The sequence below is a fragment of the Papio anubis genome, chromosome 13 (genome assembly GCF_008728515.1).
Source record: "Papio anubis isolate 15944 chromosome 13, Panubis1.0, whole genome shotgun sequence".
Taxonomy (NCBI): domain Eukaryota; kingdom Metazoa; phylum Chordata; class Mammalia; order Primates; family Cercopithecidae; genus Papio; species Papio anubis.
Window position 1 is genome coordinate 29,859,763 of NC_044988.1, and position 18,025 is coordinate 29,877,787.

At 43.1% G+C, this 18,025-nt stretch overlaps 1 protein-coding gene across 2 annotated transcripts in view; it reads left to right on the forward strand.

Moving 5' to 3' along the window:
• The window catches only part of DMRT1 (doublesex and mab-3 related transcription factor 1), a 126,774-nt gene that overhangs the window by 65,179 nt on the left and 43,570 nt on the right, over window positions 1–18,025 (forward strand). The window contains exon 4 of one of the 2 annotated variants that reach the window (XM_017949902.2): window positions 9,690–9,837. In XM_017949902.2, the coding sequence (XP_017805391.1) occupies window positions 9,690–9,837 (148 nt within the window). The remainder of the gene's footprint in view (window positions 1–9,689; window positions 9,838–18,025) is intronic. The other variant, XM_009188867.2, reaches the window with a different exon arrangement.

The following is an 18,025-nucleotide window of genomic DNA, read 5'->3' on the forward strand; positions in this document are numbered from 1 at the left end:
GAAAGTTTCCTCGGTTGAGTAGAGAGAAATATCAGAAGCATCTGAGGGTGATTTACTTTGAATCTTGCCATCTCTACTTAATCCCTTGCGACCAGAACCAAGTTATTTGATCTCTCTGAGCAGTTTCTTCCTATATCAATGATTATTAAATTATGAAGACTTGTGAGATAATGAGACAAGTCTCTATATTATTTCTCAATAGATGCTCATTTTCTTCCTCTGAAATTTGGTTAATCTTATTGTCAGTAACCAGTATTTTCTCAGGAAAATTAACATTAAGAATATCACCAGTACAACCCCCATCCATACAAACACACACCGCAGTCTTCAGAAGTGTTGTAGAACGCCTTCAGAGACTGGACATGTGAGACAGTGGAGTGTGTTGATCATTATTAACCGAATTTTAAAAATACAACCTTTTAAATGTCCTTTCTCTCCAGCCATTTTACTGAAACTCTGTTTCTTAGTGGCTTTTATGTAAATGGTACCTGCATTTATGCCTGGTATATGTGGGTTCAGTTGGGAAGTCAGGGTCTGTATTTTAGATTTGTGAACTAGACAAATGTAGGTTTCTAACCCAGGAACTGGAAAATCTTTCATGGATTTCTTAAGATGAAGAAGGTACTGAGCTAGTCCCAGCCAGACACTGGTCCAAACTGACCACTCTTTTGTGAACCCCCTGAAATGCACCAAGACCCTTTGAGGTTTTAGGAAAAGGAAACTTTTTTTTAAATTTGGCTTTTTCTTACTATTTACCTCCTTTTAGAGGTACTTGCCTCCCTTTACCTGATTTATACATCAGTGTCTTTCAAACATTTTAGATTGAGAACCCGTAGTAAGAAACTGTATTCCAGTATATATTTACACAGATGTACACAAAATGACAAGTTTTGTAGAACAGCTCTTACCCCTTACCCAAATTGTATATGCAATGAATTCTTATATACTGTTCTCTTTTATTCTGTCCTATTCTACTGCATTCTGTTCAATTCCATACAGTTCTCTAAATATATATATCTATGTATCTCACACACATATATATATATATGTAGACACACTGCAAACTGAATTATTTGAGGGCCCTATAAAAGGTAGCACTTCCCGCCTTTTGGAAAACATGGTCTCAAGAAGTACACTGTTGTTCTGTCAGTACCACTGATGGCAGATGGTGAAAACAGTTGAACAACACAAGTTAAAAAAATAATTTGGCCTTTGTAAAATGTCACAATACTCACATCTGAATTGCTTCTTGGCTAAAGATAAGCAAAATGGACCACTAATAAATACAAGTGTAATTCTGATATCCTATGGGATTTCTGTCCTTAATGGGTATTCACGATTGTTGTGGGCTGGGCATGGTGGCTCATGCCTGTAATCGCAGCTCTTTGTGGGGCCCAAGGTGAGAGGATCACTTGAGGCCAGGAATTCAAGAGCAGCCTGGGCAACATAGTGGGACTCCCTTTCTACAAAAACTATTAAAAAATTTAGCTGGGCTTGGTGGTGTGCGCCTGTAGTTCTAGCTACTCAGGAGCCTGAGGTGGGAAGATCCCTTGAGCCCATGATATCAGAGGCTGCAGTGAGCTGCGATCGCACCACTGTACTCCAGCCTGGACGACAGAGAGAGACCCTGTCTCTGAATTTTTTTTTTTTTTAAAGACTGATGTGAATTCTCTTCCATGCCCTCTCCACAATTTCTGGAAACTGGGAGAGGGCTTGCTTTATATCCTCATGGTCAATTTTGGTTCTTTATTTCCATATGACTTGTTTATTTTTTTATGGTTCATCTTAGGGCTGTTTTTTATTTTTATTTTTAGAGCTACTGTGATACAAACTTTCCTTGGGTTCTTTTTTTTGAAAAACCCACCCACACTTTTTCTTTTGTTTTTGCATGTGTAGTGGAAGATTTGGAATTTACAACTTAAAACATCTTAAATGTATCAGTTCTTAAATGATTGGTTCTCTCTGCCCTGTTGTGTGAGCACCCTCCTCTCCACGCCTCCCCCATTTTCCCCTCCCACCTCTCCTGGGCGCATTTGGAGGAGGAGCTTTCGTTTGGAAAAAGGACTCTTGGGTTCCTCAGCATCTGAATGCCCAGCCCCAGCCCCACGCGTAGCACAGCACCTTCACCCGTGTCCACCCCTCACCCCCACACACATTGAAGGATCCTCTTGGCCTTTGCGGGAATCCCTGACAAAGGCTGAGTCCTCACAAAGGCCTGTCTGTCTGCCTCCTCTCCTTTCCTCCCTCTAGGAGGGGAGTGGAGGGCATTCCATAGCAGGACCACCTAAGAGAAAGCAAGGTGAGCGCAGCGGAGGAAGGGAGCAAAGGACTCATCTTCAGAGCACTGGACACAAAAGGAAAGAAAGTCGGGAGGGCGGGTTTTCGCTATGGGAATCGGCTTGGGTCACACACCTCAGCATTTGGCCTGGTGCTTCGGTAATCTCTGAAATGTGTGCATAATAGCAATCATTTTTAGCCTATATATTAAAATTTTTTCTCAGCATGAAATGTGGAATGCTGAAAAATGAATGAGGTGTGTATTTCGGAAGGTGACCAGGGCTGTTTGGGTGAAGCCCTTTGCACAGGTGGAGTCTGTAGGCTGAGACAGTTCACAGTGTGTGCTTAGGTGAGCTTGGGAACAGGCATCCCATTTAGATGGTTTGAAAAGAAGTGTCTGTTAAAACTAAAGCCATCATTTAATGAGGGTAAAAGTCCACCCCAGCCTTCACACTCAGCACCACCAGAAGACCCAGAATTCCACAGCCTGTGAAGAGTCCTACCTGTATAAAAAGGTTTCTGTTCAGAAAACCAAACATTTACCCCAAATATGGCTTTTGCCATTTAAAAGACTGTAAGCCACATATCAATACCAGGGGAGTTTTTTTTCGTTTCTGTTTTTTTTGAAACAGGGTCTTACCCTGTCACCCAGGTTGGAGCCAGCAGGGCAGACACAGCTCACTGCAGCCTCAACTTCCTGGGCTTAAGTGATCCTCCCACCCCAGCCTCCTGAATAGCTGGGACCACAGGTGTGCGCCACCACGCCTGCCTAATTTTGTAAATTTTTAGTAGAGATGGAGTCTCACCATGTTGCCCAGACTGGTCTCCAACTCCTGGGCTCAAGTAATCCTTCCTCCTCAGCCTCCCATGTGCTGAGATTTACAGGTATGAGCCATTGTGCCTGGCTGAGTCGTTACACTATTTGTTTAAGTACCAGTTTGCAGTTAGGAATGTTATCCTATAGAAAAACTCTTCTCATTAAGACTGTTCCCCCTTCTTACATCAACTCCAGTTTTATGCAGCTGAGCCATGTTTAGTAAACAACTAGATGGCAATTTGGTCTTCACAAATCCCTTTTAGTTATTCACCTGGATAGACTGTTCACTTTGATGCAAGACCAGACACTCACCTTATCTAAATTGTTACTAGACAACCAATGACTGGTATTTGGGATTTTTTTTTTTTTTTAAAAAGAAGTGAACTCAAACATTTGTATGCTTTTTTTTCAGATATTATTGTTACTATAAAATAGGGTGATTAACATGTATAAAAGGAAATGATGGCTCAGATTTACTGTGATGCATATTCTTAACAATTTAATAAAACAGAACTCCAAGGTCTTGGGTTTCCTGCAAGGTTAATACTAACACCATGAGCATCCTCTGCCAGCCAGCTCTTATCCATGGGTCGTACTCTGGTTCAGAGACTTTGGATGGGTAATAACATATAAAACATGCCTCTTGCTTGCCAGTGACCACTGCTAATAATAATGGTAGTCATCATTCACTGGAATCCTGGGTTTTTAGGGTTTACTTGGTTTATTTATTTGCTTAGCTTAAAGGAATAAAAAAAACCCTTGAGAGGAAACAAGGAGGCATTACACAAAGGAGAAAAATATATATCCCTTCAGGAAAACTGTGACTCCTCTAATCTCTTTGCCACTCTTGTCCCTCAGCAGCACTTAGCTGTTTTTTTCTAGCTGGAGGTGAGGGACTGAGCACAGGGGTGGTACTAGGTTAGTTTAAAGTGAGCTTCTCACCTTGGTGCCGTTCAGGCCTTGGGTTGGGTAAATCTGTGTCCTGTGGGAACTGTAGGACACTACACTGTAGTAACAGTCAGCAGCATCCCTGACCTCGACCACTAGATGCCAGCATCAACTCCCTGCCCCCTTGTCACAATCAAAAGCGTCTCCAGATGTTGCCAGATGCCCCGTGGAGGACCAGACTGCCCCTCGTTGAGAACTACTGGTTTAAAGTAAAGTGAGTTTCAAAGGCTTCGTTATTTTCCCATTTCGTTTAAGCCAAAAGTAGCAGGGTTGTGATTTTCTTTTTAAAGTTAGAAGAGAGCAGGAAGTGATTTAGTTTGAAATTGCATTCTGCCATGCATTTTTCTGGGCTAATTGCAGTTTTTGTTTTTGGTTTTAGACGGAGTCCCACTCTGTCGTCCAGGCTGGAGTGCAATGGTGCAATCTCAGCTCACTGCAACCTCTGCCTCCTGGGTTCAAGCAATTCTTCTGCCTCAGTCCCCCCAAGTAGCTGGGATTACAGGCACCTGCCACCACACTCAGCTAATTTTTTTTTGTATTTAGTAGAGATGGGGTTTCACTATGTTGGTCAGGCTGGTCTTGAACTCCTGACCTCAGGTGATCTACCCGCCTCAGCCTCCCAAAGTGTTGGGATTACAGGCGTGAGCCACCACGCCCATCCATGAATTGCAGTTTTAATGTCATGTTTACATGGCTACACATGCACTTAGAAACACATAGAACTGTCCTCTTATGAGCAAACTGTCACGTGGATGGGTTGTTCTGGATTATTCTTTGAGGTGGATATAGCTGAAGTGACTGATGACCTCAGTAAGTTCATGTATTAGTCTGGTCTCACACTGCTATAAAGATACTACCCGAGACTGGGTAATTTGTAAACAAAAAAGAGGTCTAAGTAACTCACAGTTCAGCATGGCTGGGGAGACCTCAGGAAACTTGTAGCATGGCAGAAAGCAAAGGGGAAGTAGGCACCTTCTCTTCTTCACAAGGCAGCAGGAGAGAGGAGAAAGAGAACAGGGGAAACTGCCAAACACTTTTAAAGCATCCGATCTCAATAGAACTCCCTCCATATCATCAGAACAGATCGAGGGAACCACCAGCATGATCCAATCACAGCCTGCCAGGTCTCTTCTTCGACACGTGGGGATTACGGTGTGAGATGAGACTTGGGTGAGGACGCAGAGCCAAACCATATCAGTTCACATTCTAGTAACCTCAAATGGAGTCTGACCCTTCGTATCTTTTTCTTCTTTTACTGGAAGTCTTTTATAGCTCAGTGATCTTGGGGATTCATTAAGGATAGTGAATGTTTGAGTATAAATAACTAAATTCCTATTTCCTAATAATTCTTTTTATTTCATGCTTTCTGAAAACATGGAAAAGGAATTAAGGGAATAAATAAGCATATGCATGGATTTGAAATTGTGTTTATTTTCCAGTAAGCGTTAGTTTAAAAAAAAGGAATTTTACTGTTCGTCTTCGTCTTTTTGTCAAATAATGTATACATTGTGATTGGCAGCAGTTAGCCAGTCTATTTGTCAGGTTTAGCCTTTCACATGTTTTAGTTAATATAGGGGATTGTTGGGATCTCGTACTTCCAAGGTATGTGGACAATATGTTGGTAATTGTAGAGCACTGGTTCTCAATCTTGGTGTCATATTAGAATTACCTGGGATCTTTGAAAATACCCAGGGCCCAGGCCACATCCCAGAGCAGTTAAACCAGATTTTCTTGAGTGGAGTCCAGGTATCAGTACTGGGTTCCCTTCTCACCTTACTCCAGCGAGAGTGAAGTTTGAGAAGAAATCAGTACCACTGTTTACAAATAAAGTTTTATTGGAACACAGCCATGTCCATTCATTTTACAAATTGCTAGAGACTGTATGGCTTGCCTAAAATATACTTACTGTTTGACCATTTACAATAAAAAGTTTGCTGACCCCTGCTATAGACTCACGGTTAACATTTTTCAAACAATTTTGAAAGGAAAGTTTGTGTAAACTTTCATAGTATTAAAAAAAAAAAAATCCAGCATTTTGCAGAGCATTTAGGCTCAAATCCTATCACTTTTCTTGTACCCTGGGAAAATTGAAAAGCATTTGCCTTGAAGGACTGGCTTGCAGATATTGTCAAACCTGAAGTAGATGTGACAAACTCAGCACCCAGAGCAGAGAGGCTCCATTATTTCTATTACGGCTTACGTCGGCACCTTGCTTCTAATTCAGTGTTCATTACTCAGACTGTGTAATTGACTTAAGGAAGTCTGTGGAGACAGAAATGGCTTTTCAATTCAAAGTGTGTTTGAGTTTGTTTTTACTACTGCAGCAGTTGTAGATGGCGGCAGACCCCTGAAAAAAACTTTTAGTTCTAGGGAATTTTCTGTATAAAAATAAAAAAGAATGAAAATTAAAAATTGCTATTTACATATTTTCCCTCTTTCAGTTCAGCTGGAACCTGGATGGTTGTAAACAGCTGGTAAAAAATGTTTTAAGCCGGGGCAGTGGCTCACGCTTGTAATCTCAGCACTTTGGGTTGCCGAGGCGGGCGGATCACTTGAGGCCAGGAATTCGAGACCAGCCAGGGCAACATGGCGAAACACCGTTTCTACTAAAAATACAAAAATTAGCTGGGAGTGGTGGTGCAGGTCTGTAGAGTAGGCGTCTGTAGTCTAGCTACTCAGGAGGCTGAGGCAGGAGAATCGCTTGAACCCAGGGAGCAGAGGTTGCAGTGAGCCGAAATTGTGCCATTGCACTCCAGTCTGTGCAACAGAATGAGACTCTGTCTCAAAAAAAATTTTTTTTAGAAGGTTTTCCTTTGGTCGTGGGCTGTGAGAGGTTACTAAGTATGAGAGGAAGGATCACTTATTCTAGTCCCTGGGCACCAGCAGTATCAGCATCTCCAGTCCAGTCTTTTTTTAATGAGACAGAGTCTCGCTGTGTTGCCCAGGCTGGAGTGCAGTGGCGCAATCTCAGCTCACTGCAAGCTCTACCTCCTGGTTCACACCATTCTCCTGCCTCAGCCTCCGGAGTAGCTGGGACTACAGGCACCTGCCACCATGCCCGGCTAATTTTTTGTATTTTTTTAAGTAGAGATGGGGTTTCACTGTGTTAGCCAGGATGGTCTCGATCTCCTGACCTGGTGATCCGTCTGCCTCAGCCTCCCAAAGTGCTGGGATTACAGGCGTGAGTAACTGCGCCTGGCCTCCACCCCAGTCTTAACTATACATCAGGACCTGCATTTTAACAGGACCCCCTGGCCATTCGTATGCACATTGAGAGATGCTGGGAATCATTGAAAGATGCTGTACTGTTCTAATTGATAACTGGGTATGTGTAGTAAATAGGTACCACGATTGTCCCTTTTCTTTTAAATGGTTTAATGGCTTCTTAATGGACTCTCCTGCCGTGTGGTCTTACTCATTAGGGGTAGCCAGTTTTTCCTTTTTTGCTATTTTCCAAGTATAGCTTCTTTAACCTTTTATTTAGTAAAAATTTAATGTAATGGTAGAAAGTGAAAACGGAGTGATTGGCCTAGAAGAGACACCATTTAATATACTTTAGAAAAACAAACCAGAAAGGACAAAGGGGACTTGCCCAGGTAAACTTCACTTGAGAGGAAATAATCACCTGTAATGGTGTCTTCTTTGCTTCTCCAGAAGAAGTAATCCACTCATGAGAACATAGATTTGAGCTTGGGAGCAGTAGAGATCAAAAATAAATTCCTCGAGCTGCTCAAAGCATCAGGCGGAAATCAGGGACTTAGCTCTTTCTACCAAACAGCACCATAATACCCAAAATACACTTAGACCAGCGTTAGTTGGTGAATTGTCCACAATCTAGATGTTCATAGAAAATGAGGAAGCCCAGTACCTAGTTTTACACTACCAGGCTCTGTCAAGTTAGTCCTATTTTCTTTTTCAAGTAGCACTTAAAATATTTGATTGAAAAACATGATTTTGAATTATTCTAGATTATTTTGAAATTATTCATATTTCTGAACAGAACTGATTTATCTTGAACATTCCCTTAGATTGGATTTTAAAAGTGAGTACCATCTAAATTTAATTTTTTAAAAACTGTATAAATAACTGGAGTCCAGCTCTGTTGTTGCCATAAAGGTAAGATCATGAGTTGGATGCTCAGTGTCTGTACCAGGATCTAGATGTGCATGGAAGGGGGTCTTACACTATGAGAGTCATCCACCTGGCCAGGAAAGTGGAAATGGGGGGGCGCTTTCTAAGTCATCAGGTCATATCTTCTTAGCTTTGAATGAGAGTCAGGAAGCCACAGGGAATGAACTGCTTCTTACATAAAAGCTATCTCATGGTCCTAAAGGCAGGATCTGGTTGCCAGAAAAAAGTGAATGACTGCTGAGCTCACGTGCAGCTGCCACTGCTGCTGGAGGGGCGCTTGTGCCTCCTTACTGCCTTCCCAGTTTCGCTCTGCTTCATGTGTCCAGTTAGCAGAATCCAAATCGCCTCCAGAATTCAGATCTCAGACTCCTGTTCCTTGCTGCAGGGAACAGCACAGAAGGAGCTGGGAATAGACAGTGAGTAACAGGATCCAGCATGGCATCGTGCTGATGTCCACAGCTTCCCATTACACATGGTTTGCGTGTTGTTTTACAATCTTTTTATTTTGGAGACAGAGTCTTGCTCTGTTGCCCAGGCTGGAGTGCAGTGGCGCTATCTTGGCTCACTACAAGCTCTGCCTCCCGAGTTCACACCATTCTCCTGCCTCAGCCTCCTGAGTAGCTGAGACCACAGCCGCCCGCCACCACACCCTGGCTAACACCACACCGTGTTAGCCAGGATGGTCTCGATCTCCTGAACTCGTGATCCACCCATCTCGGCCTCCCAAAGTGCTGGGATTACAGGTGTGAGCCACTGCACCCAGCCTACAGTCTTTTTAAATACTCTCCTCATATGAACTCCGTAAGGTAACCAAGATAAAATGCCAGTTTTACACATGAAGAAACATGGGAAGAGGTCTGATAACTTGCTCCCGTTCAAACAAATGTGTTAGTGTTACAGCAGATTGTGTTGTCTCCTAAGCAGCACTGTCCCCTCTCCACCACCCTGTTCTCTTTTATACTGGTTAATCGAGCACCAAATGACCAGAAGGAATTTCAGGGGTGCTTTAGAGGGGACCTTAAGATATAAAGGGCACCATCATAGTTCTAGGCCCAGTACATTGGAGGAGCATGTTCATGGCTGAGGCCACTTCCAACTTAAATAGGCCATTCCCTTAATTTGCTTTTTTTTTTTTTTTTTTTGAGACAGAATCTTGCTCTGTTGCCCAGGCTAGAGTGCAGTAGTGCAAGCAATCATGGCTCACTGCAGCCTCAAACTCCTGGGTTCAAGTGATCTTCCCACCTCAGCCTCCTGAGCTGAGATCTCACTTGTGCACTATCACACCCAGCCAATTTTTTGATTTTTATGTAGAAAAGAGGTTTCACTGTGTTGCCTTGGCTGGTCTTGAGCTCCTGGGCTCAAGTGATCCTCCCACCCTGGCCTCCCAAGGTTTGGGAATATAGGCATGAGCCACTGTGCCCAGCCTGTTATTACCTTATTTTAAAGAATTAGGTAATTATTGTACTAGTTGTGACATACAATGTTGGTCTCAATATATTTCTTCTTTTTTCTTAAGCAGATGAAGAACATGGAGAACCGCCATGCAATGAGCTCCCAGTACAGGATGCATTCTTACTACCCGCCTCCCTCTTACCTGGGCCAGAGCGTGCCCCAGTTCTTCACTTTCGAGGATGCGCCCTCTTACCCGGAAGCCAGGGCGAGCGGTAGGTATCTGGTCATACAGACTGGATTTGGGGTTGAGAGAGGATGGCTATCCAGTACTGGGTCATTAGCTGTCTCTAATGGCTTAGCTGTTAGTAATTGTTGGAAAGTTTATTGCTGTGTGAAGCCTGGATAAGTATCCTTTAAAGAATTTAGTTATAAAATGACTTTGCTTTGCTTGATTCTTAATACCATGCTTTTTTTTTCCTTTCTGGATTCTTAGAGTGACAGGAGTAAGATGAGAGACTCCCCTTTGGAAGCTAAAAATGTATTTTATAGAGGATCAATATGAAATACAGGGGCACTTTAAATGTGGTTCAAGACCTGGTATTTTTTGTGAAGTGAGTTTCTGTATATTGAAAACTCATTTCCCAAAGACTTTCATTTTAAAATTGAAGGCATATTCATCTTTTGGGGGGAAAATAACATAATAAAACATTTTTGAATACAATAGATCTCAGAGTTTATGCAGTAGCAATGCAAATAACTCTGATATAATGGCTTTGAAATAAAAAATGACTGTTAAATGAATCAAAACACTTTGAAATACATAGTTCTTCAACTTCAATTTTAACATCCCCCAGCATTTTCACTGTAGTGAGAGGCAGTTCTTTACAGCTGCTGCGTTTGCAGATCCCGTGTTTAAGTTCTTTAGAGTTAAGTATCCTCTTTTGATGTAGGAAAGTGAGAAACATACACAATAGGTAGTAAGTGGATATCAGGGCAATAGTGAGTGTCTTGGAAGAGAAACCAATCTAGGGGAACTTACTCTGTACTAAATAAATGGATATGTTCATTTTCTAAATAACTTGACTCTCTAGAGAACTTAGAGAATGAGAATCAGAACCATGCTTTGATTTCCAAATTCAGAGGCATAAAGTCTAAAATAGCTTGGCAAGGTATGCTTTATTTACCATATTTTTTTTTTTTTTTTTTTTTTGAGACGGAGTCTCGCTCTGTCGCCCAGGCTGGAGTGCAGTGGCCAGATCTCAGCTCACTGCAAGCTCCGCCTCCCGGGTTTACGCCATTCTCCTGCCTCAGCCTCCTGAGTAGCTGGGACTACAGGCACCCGCCACCTCGCCCGGCTAGTTTTTTGTATTTTTAGTAGAGACGGGGTTTCACCGGGTTAGCCAGGATGGTCTCGATCTCCTGACCTTGTGATCCGCCCGTCTCGGCCTCCCAAAGTGCTGGGATTACAGGCTTGAGCCACCGCGCCCGGCCTATTTACCATATTAACATAAAATAAAGGACTTCTATTAATATGAAATATATAGGTCACGGGAGCCTATATAGTTTGAGCTGCAGAGAGGTGGAAGCACACATTGTTGATTGAAGTTTCACTTTTATTAAGAATTACTTTCTATTGGGAGTGGACAAGCAGAACTCTGTTTTTTAAGTATTCATACTATACAATATGTGCCCATAGGTCCTTCTTTCATACTGCTTTTGAGTCTATGTATTTGTTTGTTTATAAGCTCCCTAAGGACAAACAACACATTTTCTATACCTTCTTACCTACCTACTATGATGCCTTTTATTTGTTATTTGTTGGTTGAGTGAATGAATGAATCTGGTGTGTGTGTGTGTTTTCTTTTTTTTTTTTTTGAGACAGAGTCTTGCTCTGTGTGAGACTGAGTGCAGTGGCCGGATCACCGGCTCACTGCAAGCTCCATGCCTCAGGAGTTCACGCCATTCTCCTGCCTCCAGCCTCCTGGTAGCTGGAGTCTACAGGAGCCTGCCACCTGTGACTGAGTGTTTTTTTTTTTTTTTTTGTATTTTTTTTTTTAGTAGAGACGGGGTTTCACCGTGTTAGCCAGGATGGTCTCGATCTCCTGACCTCGTGATCCGCCCATCTCGGCCTCCCAAAGGAATCTGGTATTATTTTTAACCCAGCTTGCCCTGTAAGGGAGCACAAGCATGAAAGGTCAGAATCCTAACTGGCTTGTCTGATGGAGCCTCTGCACAATTTGGGGATGAAGCAGTTAAAGGAACATTTGTTTATACAAAGAATTAAGAATGAAACCCACTTTCAGTAAGAAATTGCCTGCGCTTCTTACTCCAGGAATAATGGAATATTTTTAGAAGCGTTGGCATTCTTGAGACAAAGGTGTAAATTCAGAGCAAGGCAGTAAGACAAAAATATAAGAGGCAATTTATTAGAGCAGAGAGGAGTGAATTTGGAGAGGAGCAGTAGGCATTTGAATTTATGGCAGAAAAGGAAGCGACTCAGAAGGAAAGAGGTTACAGTCCAGGAAAGAAAAAGACCAGCCGTACCAGCGCTCGCAGGGAAAGAAGAATAGGTGAACACCACCTACAATTTCTTACAACTTTTCTGGCCATGTGTTTATTTGAAAGAGTAGTGTGTCAGGAGACCCCAGGCTTAAATTCCTGGTACCCTGCTAACCCACTAACAATTAAGTAGGAGGCTCAAGCTTCAGAAACGAGAGCCGGGAAGAACTACAGTAAAATCTCAGCACTATCTACTTTGGAATTATCTTCGAGAAGGAGTGTACAAATATGTAGAAAATCAAAATCCCAGCTAAGTTTTAAAAGAAGTGTGGCTTAATGTCTTCCAAATGTGAGCTGTTTTGGGTTTTTAAATATTGCGTGAATTTTTACAAAGCAAGGTAAAGGAAGGTTAAGGAAGTATTGTGTTTGGAGGTCAGTAAGGACACCTCAAAGATCATCTCATGGGACACTGGATCCTCAGTTTTATCAGCATTGACACAGTGGGGAGTTCTTTGAGAGCATGTTAGCCCTTCTGGGAGGCAGGGCTGAGGCTAGAGAGAGGAAATGATGGGTGGGGATGCGGACATCAGTATATTCATTTGTGAGATATTGGCAAAGGCTGGCTCATAACCAGTTACATTTAGCAGATCCATCAAGTTTAAGTTCTTTTGGTTGATTGTGTTAATACATAAGTTATTATTTATTCTAAATAGGGATTTCTAAATAACTTGAAAGAGTGTTTTCAGTAGATTTAATGTCTTTAAAGTCTTATTCAGGTATAAATTTGCCCATCAAATCCATGTTTCTTCAGTTTCTTTAAAAATAAATTTAAGCTTAGCTTCTCTATCATCTAAAAAAATGAGTCCAAGTGCAATGTCTTCCTCTGGATTTGCTAAAGCTGGCAACATGAAAAAAATTGAATGTTGGGCAGGGGGTAGGGGGGAATTTTACAGGGAACGTTTTCTTTTTGTCATGTTACTGCTTTTTAATGCTTTTTTTGTAAAAGGATAGGAGCCATTCCTTCTTTCCTTATCCTGAAAAATGTTAAGTGGGTAGGTCAGAGAGATGGTGGAGTCAGATCGTGCAGGTCTTTGTAAGCTATTGCAACAATTAGACTTTTATTTCAAGTGAGATGGGGAGCCATAGGAGGGTTCAAGCACAGGGTGATTTGTCTGTCTTGTGCTTTTAAATGATCACCCTAATGACTGTTTTCTTACAGACTATAGGGATGCAAGAGTGGAAGCTGAGAGACCAATTAGAAGGTGATGGCAGTAATTCTGGCAAAAGAAGATGGTGGCTGAGTGAGGGTGGGAGCGTAGTGGTGATAATGGGTGGTCGAATTCTGGATATATTTTGAAGACAGAACCAACAAGATTTGCTGTTGGGCTTTGGATTGGACAGGAAGAGAGGAGCAAAGGATGACTCCTTAATTTTTGACCTGACCAAATGGAAGATTGGAGTTTCCAATTATTGAGGTAAAGAAGACTATAGGAGAAACAAGTTTGTGTGCATTACGAGTTTAACTTTGCATGTGTTAAGTTTGAGATGTCCATGAACCACCCAAGTGGATTGTTGATTAGGAGTTGGATGTGTGGAGTCTGTGGTGGAGGGGAAATATCTCTGCTGGAGATAAAGATTTAGGGGTTCAGTGCATAGGTGTTATTTGAAGTCAATGTGATGAGATCATTTGGAGAGATGAATGTAGGTGTAGAATAAAGGACCAAGGACTGAGCCCTGCATGTCTCCAATGTTTATGGCCCTGTAGATGAGGAGGACTAGCAAAGAAAAGAGGGAAGAGGAGCAGCCTGTGAGACAGGAGGGAAACTGTGGGTGAGTGGTGCCTTAGAAGCCAAATTAAAGGATTTTAATGAGAGCCAAAGAGTGCTGATAGGTCAAATGAGATGAGGACTGGAATTGACCGTCGGCTGTTGCAAGTTGGAAGTGATCAATGAACTTCTTAGTGGCCACTTTGGTGGGAGGTGAGAACCAAAGCCTGCCTGCGTATTCAGGAGTGCATGGGAGAGAAGAACTGGGGCAGTGAGTACAGGCAGCTCTTCAGGAGTTTTGCGTAAGAGGAATAGTGGGATGGGGCATCAACCCGTGGGGAAGTGAGTTCAAGGAAGGGCCGTGGCTCTTTCTTTAAAGAAGAGAGATTTTATAATAGGCTTGTATGCTGATGAGGTGATCCCAATAGAGGAAGAATTTGTGGATACACAGAGTGCGTGGGGTCACAACTGCTGTAGGGGTGACCCTGAGCAAGCCAGGTGGGGTGGGATCCAAGGGTCTGCAGAGTGGGGACCATGGTCTGATGTGGGTCTCGGGTGCTTTGTTACTTGTCTAAGAGGGGCGATGAGAAATAGAGAGGAAACAAACTTTACAGCAATTTGATAGAGCAGTTTTGTCTGTTGAGTCTAATAAAATATTGGGGCTTATCTTTTTTGTCTTTCATTTTTCTAGTAGTCTATTTTTAATTGAGGTGAAATCCACCTAACATGATTAACCATAATTAAAGTGTCCAATTCAGTGGCATTTGGTACATTCACAGAGTTGGGCAACCGTTACCTCTATCTGGTTCCAAGGCACTTTCATCACCCCAAAAGGAAACCCCCCATCTTCCCTCCTCCAGCCCCCTGGTAATCACTAATCTGCTTTCTGTCTCTATGGATTTGCCTGTTCTGGAATGGAATCTCATAATATGTAGCCTTTTGTGTCTTTGTTCGCTTAACTTAAATGTTTTCGTGATTCAGTTACACTGTCATAGAGATGAGTATTTCATTCCTGTTTGTGGCTCAGTATCATTCCATGGTATGGATGGAGAGATCACATTTTGTTCAGCCATTCATCGGATATTGGGTTGTTTCCGCCTTTTGGCTAATGTGAATAGTGCTGCTTTGAACGTTTGTGTACCAGTCTTTGTTTGAATGTCTGATTTCACTACTTCTGGGTATATGCCTGGAAGTGGAATCGCTGGGTCCTATGGTAAGTCTGTATTTAATTTTTGAGGAACACGTTACTCTTTTTCACAGCAGCTGCATCGTTTTACATTCTTACCATAATATATGAGGGTTCCAATTTCACCACATCCTTGCCAACACTTGTTTTCTATTTAAAAAAAATAGTTTCCAGCCTGAGCAACATAGTGAGACCCCATCTCTACAAAAAAAAATTAAAAAAAAAAATTAGCTGGGTTTGGTGGCACGCGCCTCTAGTTCTGAGTACTTGACTACTTGGGAGGGTGAGGCAGGAAGATCGCTGGAGCCCAGGGGTTTCAGGCTGCAGTGAGCTATGATCACACCATTGCACTCCAGCCTGGGTGACAGAGCGAGGCGCTGAGACCCACACTGCATCCAGCACTGCATCACGACACAGCCCTCCAGCTTTGTAGCACAGGCAGGCGTGCAGGGGTGCAGTCATAGCTCACTATAGCCTCAACCTCCCAGGCTCAAGTGATCCTCCCACCTCAGCCTCCCGGGTAGCTAGGACTACAGGTGAGCACCACAACGCCCAGCTAATTTCTTTCTTTCTTTTTTTTTTTTTTTTTTTTTTGTAGAGACAGAGTTTTGCCATATTGCCCAGGCTGGTCTTGAACTCCTGGGCTCATGCGATCCTCCCACCTCAGCCTCCTAAAATGCTGGGATTATAGGTGTAAGCCACCGTACCTGGTCAAGAAAAAAGTTTGGGGGGGCTCTAGTCATTCATTTCTATTGTATTTTGCCAAAGTACCAGACCACAGTGCGTTGGAAACTGAAAGAAAAAAATAAAAAATTAAAGCAGGCTCCTCCCCCTCCATAGACTGTTTGAAGATCACTTGTCTAGTGCTCACATGGAGGGTTGGCTTATCTGAGTGTGGCCACTTCATAGTAACAGATGCAAGCTGTTCGGGAAGTGACAGTAGGAACAGCTTTGAAATGATGCTTCCCCAACTGGGGATGAAGAGACATCTGTGCAGCAGCCCCTCTGTTTTAACAGATGCACCTCTGTCTAGAGGTGGGTGGCACTGCACATCTGAGAACAGACATTGTTCTCTGCATGTTGAATTCTTGAGTATAAGTTGCTGGAGTACATGGTTGGCCAACACCTGCAAAAAGGTTTAGGTTTCAGATGGTGAAGGTAATCCACTTAGATATGTTTGTCTATTTATTTTGTGATCTCAGTTTAAAAGTTAGAAATGGTGCCTTATTTCCAGGAGAATGGCTTGAACCCGGGAGGCGGAGCTTGCAGTGAGCTGAGATCGCGCCACTGCACTCCAGTGTGAGAGACAGAGCAAGACTTCGTCTCAAAAAAAAAAAAAAAAAAGAAATGGTGCCTTATTTCTTTTGGTTCCGACTCAGAGTGGCAGCCTCCCGTGCAACCTCAGCCTTCCTTCACATCCAAGCCGCACTCTTTTCAGGAGAAAGAAACATTTGAGGTGCTTCTTACAGATCATGGAGTGTTCATGTATTACTCATGTAACACACAGAGGCTGCCAGCAGCTCCGTGAAGCGAGTGCAGAGCATCTACATTTTACCCAAAGGTCAGGTGGCCACCGGCAGTGACGGGCTCCGTGCAGGTGAAGGCTTCATGCTCCTCTGTGATGTGTGAGCAGCTTGCAGAAGCCTCTCTGCTCCCAAATACGACTCTTCGAATCCATTTGGCGTTAACAATGCCGTGGACCAGGGAGTCTAGCAGTGCCTGATTTCACTGATAACCATAGGCCTGTCCTTCATGATGACCAGGACTGCATGCAAAATGGGTAGCTTGCACCTCAGGGAGTGGACTTGCTTAATGCTGCACATCAGAGTTGGACTTTTAGGGAAGGTCATCTGGCTGCACCTCCCCAGTTTACGGGTGAGAACACTGAGGTTCTTCCCTGTGTTGGGAGCGCCCTCAGATCTACTTGCTCTTGATCCAGAATGCCAAAGGTGCCCTTTATGTGAGGTGAGGCGACATTCTGTGACAAGTGGCCATGTGGGGTGGTAGAGAATTCTGTATGTGGAATCTAAATGGGACCCCTGACTTAGCAGGTTATGTGGCAGTACCAGATGCTTCCCTGAGAGCCTCGGTTTCCCTACCTGCTGAGAGAGGGTGAGGACGTTGGCTCTGTGGAGGCCACGCCAGTATTGTGAGGATGAAATGGTGTCTGATGTGCAAACAGGCTCAATAATCACAAAATGCAGGTAAAAGATGGCAGGTGTTATCATGACTTTCCCCAGTTTTTCCTGCGAGGGCTATGTGGGCATTTCACATAGCTCTTCTTGTAAGGGAAAATGATGCTTTCGACATGTTGTAGAGTTTGGCTCTGGCACGAAGGACAGTGGGGCAAGGACTCGGAGGGCTGTGTTTGTCGTTGTGCCTCCTGCCCTGAGCTGTATTTCTCAGCCAGTAGGAGGGAAAAACATCAACCCGTGTCTTTCTCTGCTTTAAGGAAAGCTGAATGTGTTTTATGCAACATTTAGAAAATGTTGAGTTTAATTTAAACTTGACACTTTAGAAATGACTTATTATTTGCTAAATTTCAAAGAAAAGGGCACTTTGTAGGTAAATCTATTTTCCTTACGTGACTATTTTGTCCTCAGCTTTAACTTGGAACAGAGAAGTAAGTGGGGCTTTCAGTGGCAACAAGGCCAGTGAATGGAAGGGCATCGGAGCTATCCCAGGAGACGAGGTCTTGCTCAGGTCCCCAGCTCTGGAGCCAGTAATAAGATGATCAATCTCTCTCTCTCTCTCTTTTTTTTTTTTTTTTCTTTTTACATGGAGTCTGGCTCTGTCTCCCAAGCTGGAGTGCAATGGCATGATCTGGGCTCACTGCAACCTCTGCTTCCCAGGTTCAAGCAATTCTCCTACCTCAGCCTCCTGAGTAGCTGGGATTACAGGTGTGCACCACCACACTCAGCTAACTTTTGTATTTTTAGTAGAGACGGGGTTTCTCCATGTTGGCCAGGCTAGTCTTGAACTCCTGACCTCAAGTGATCTGCCCACCTC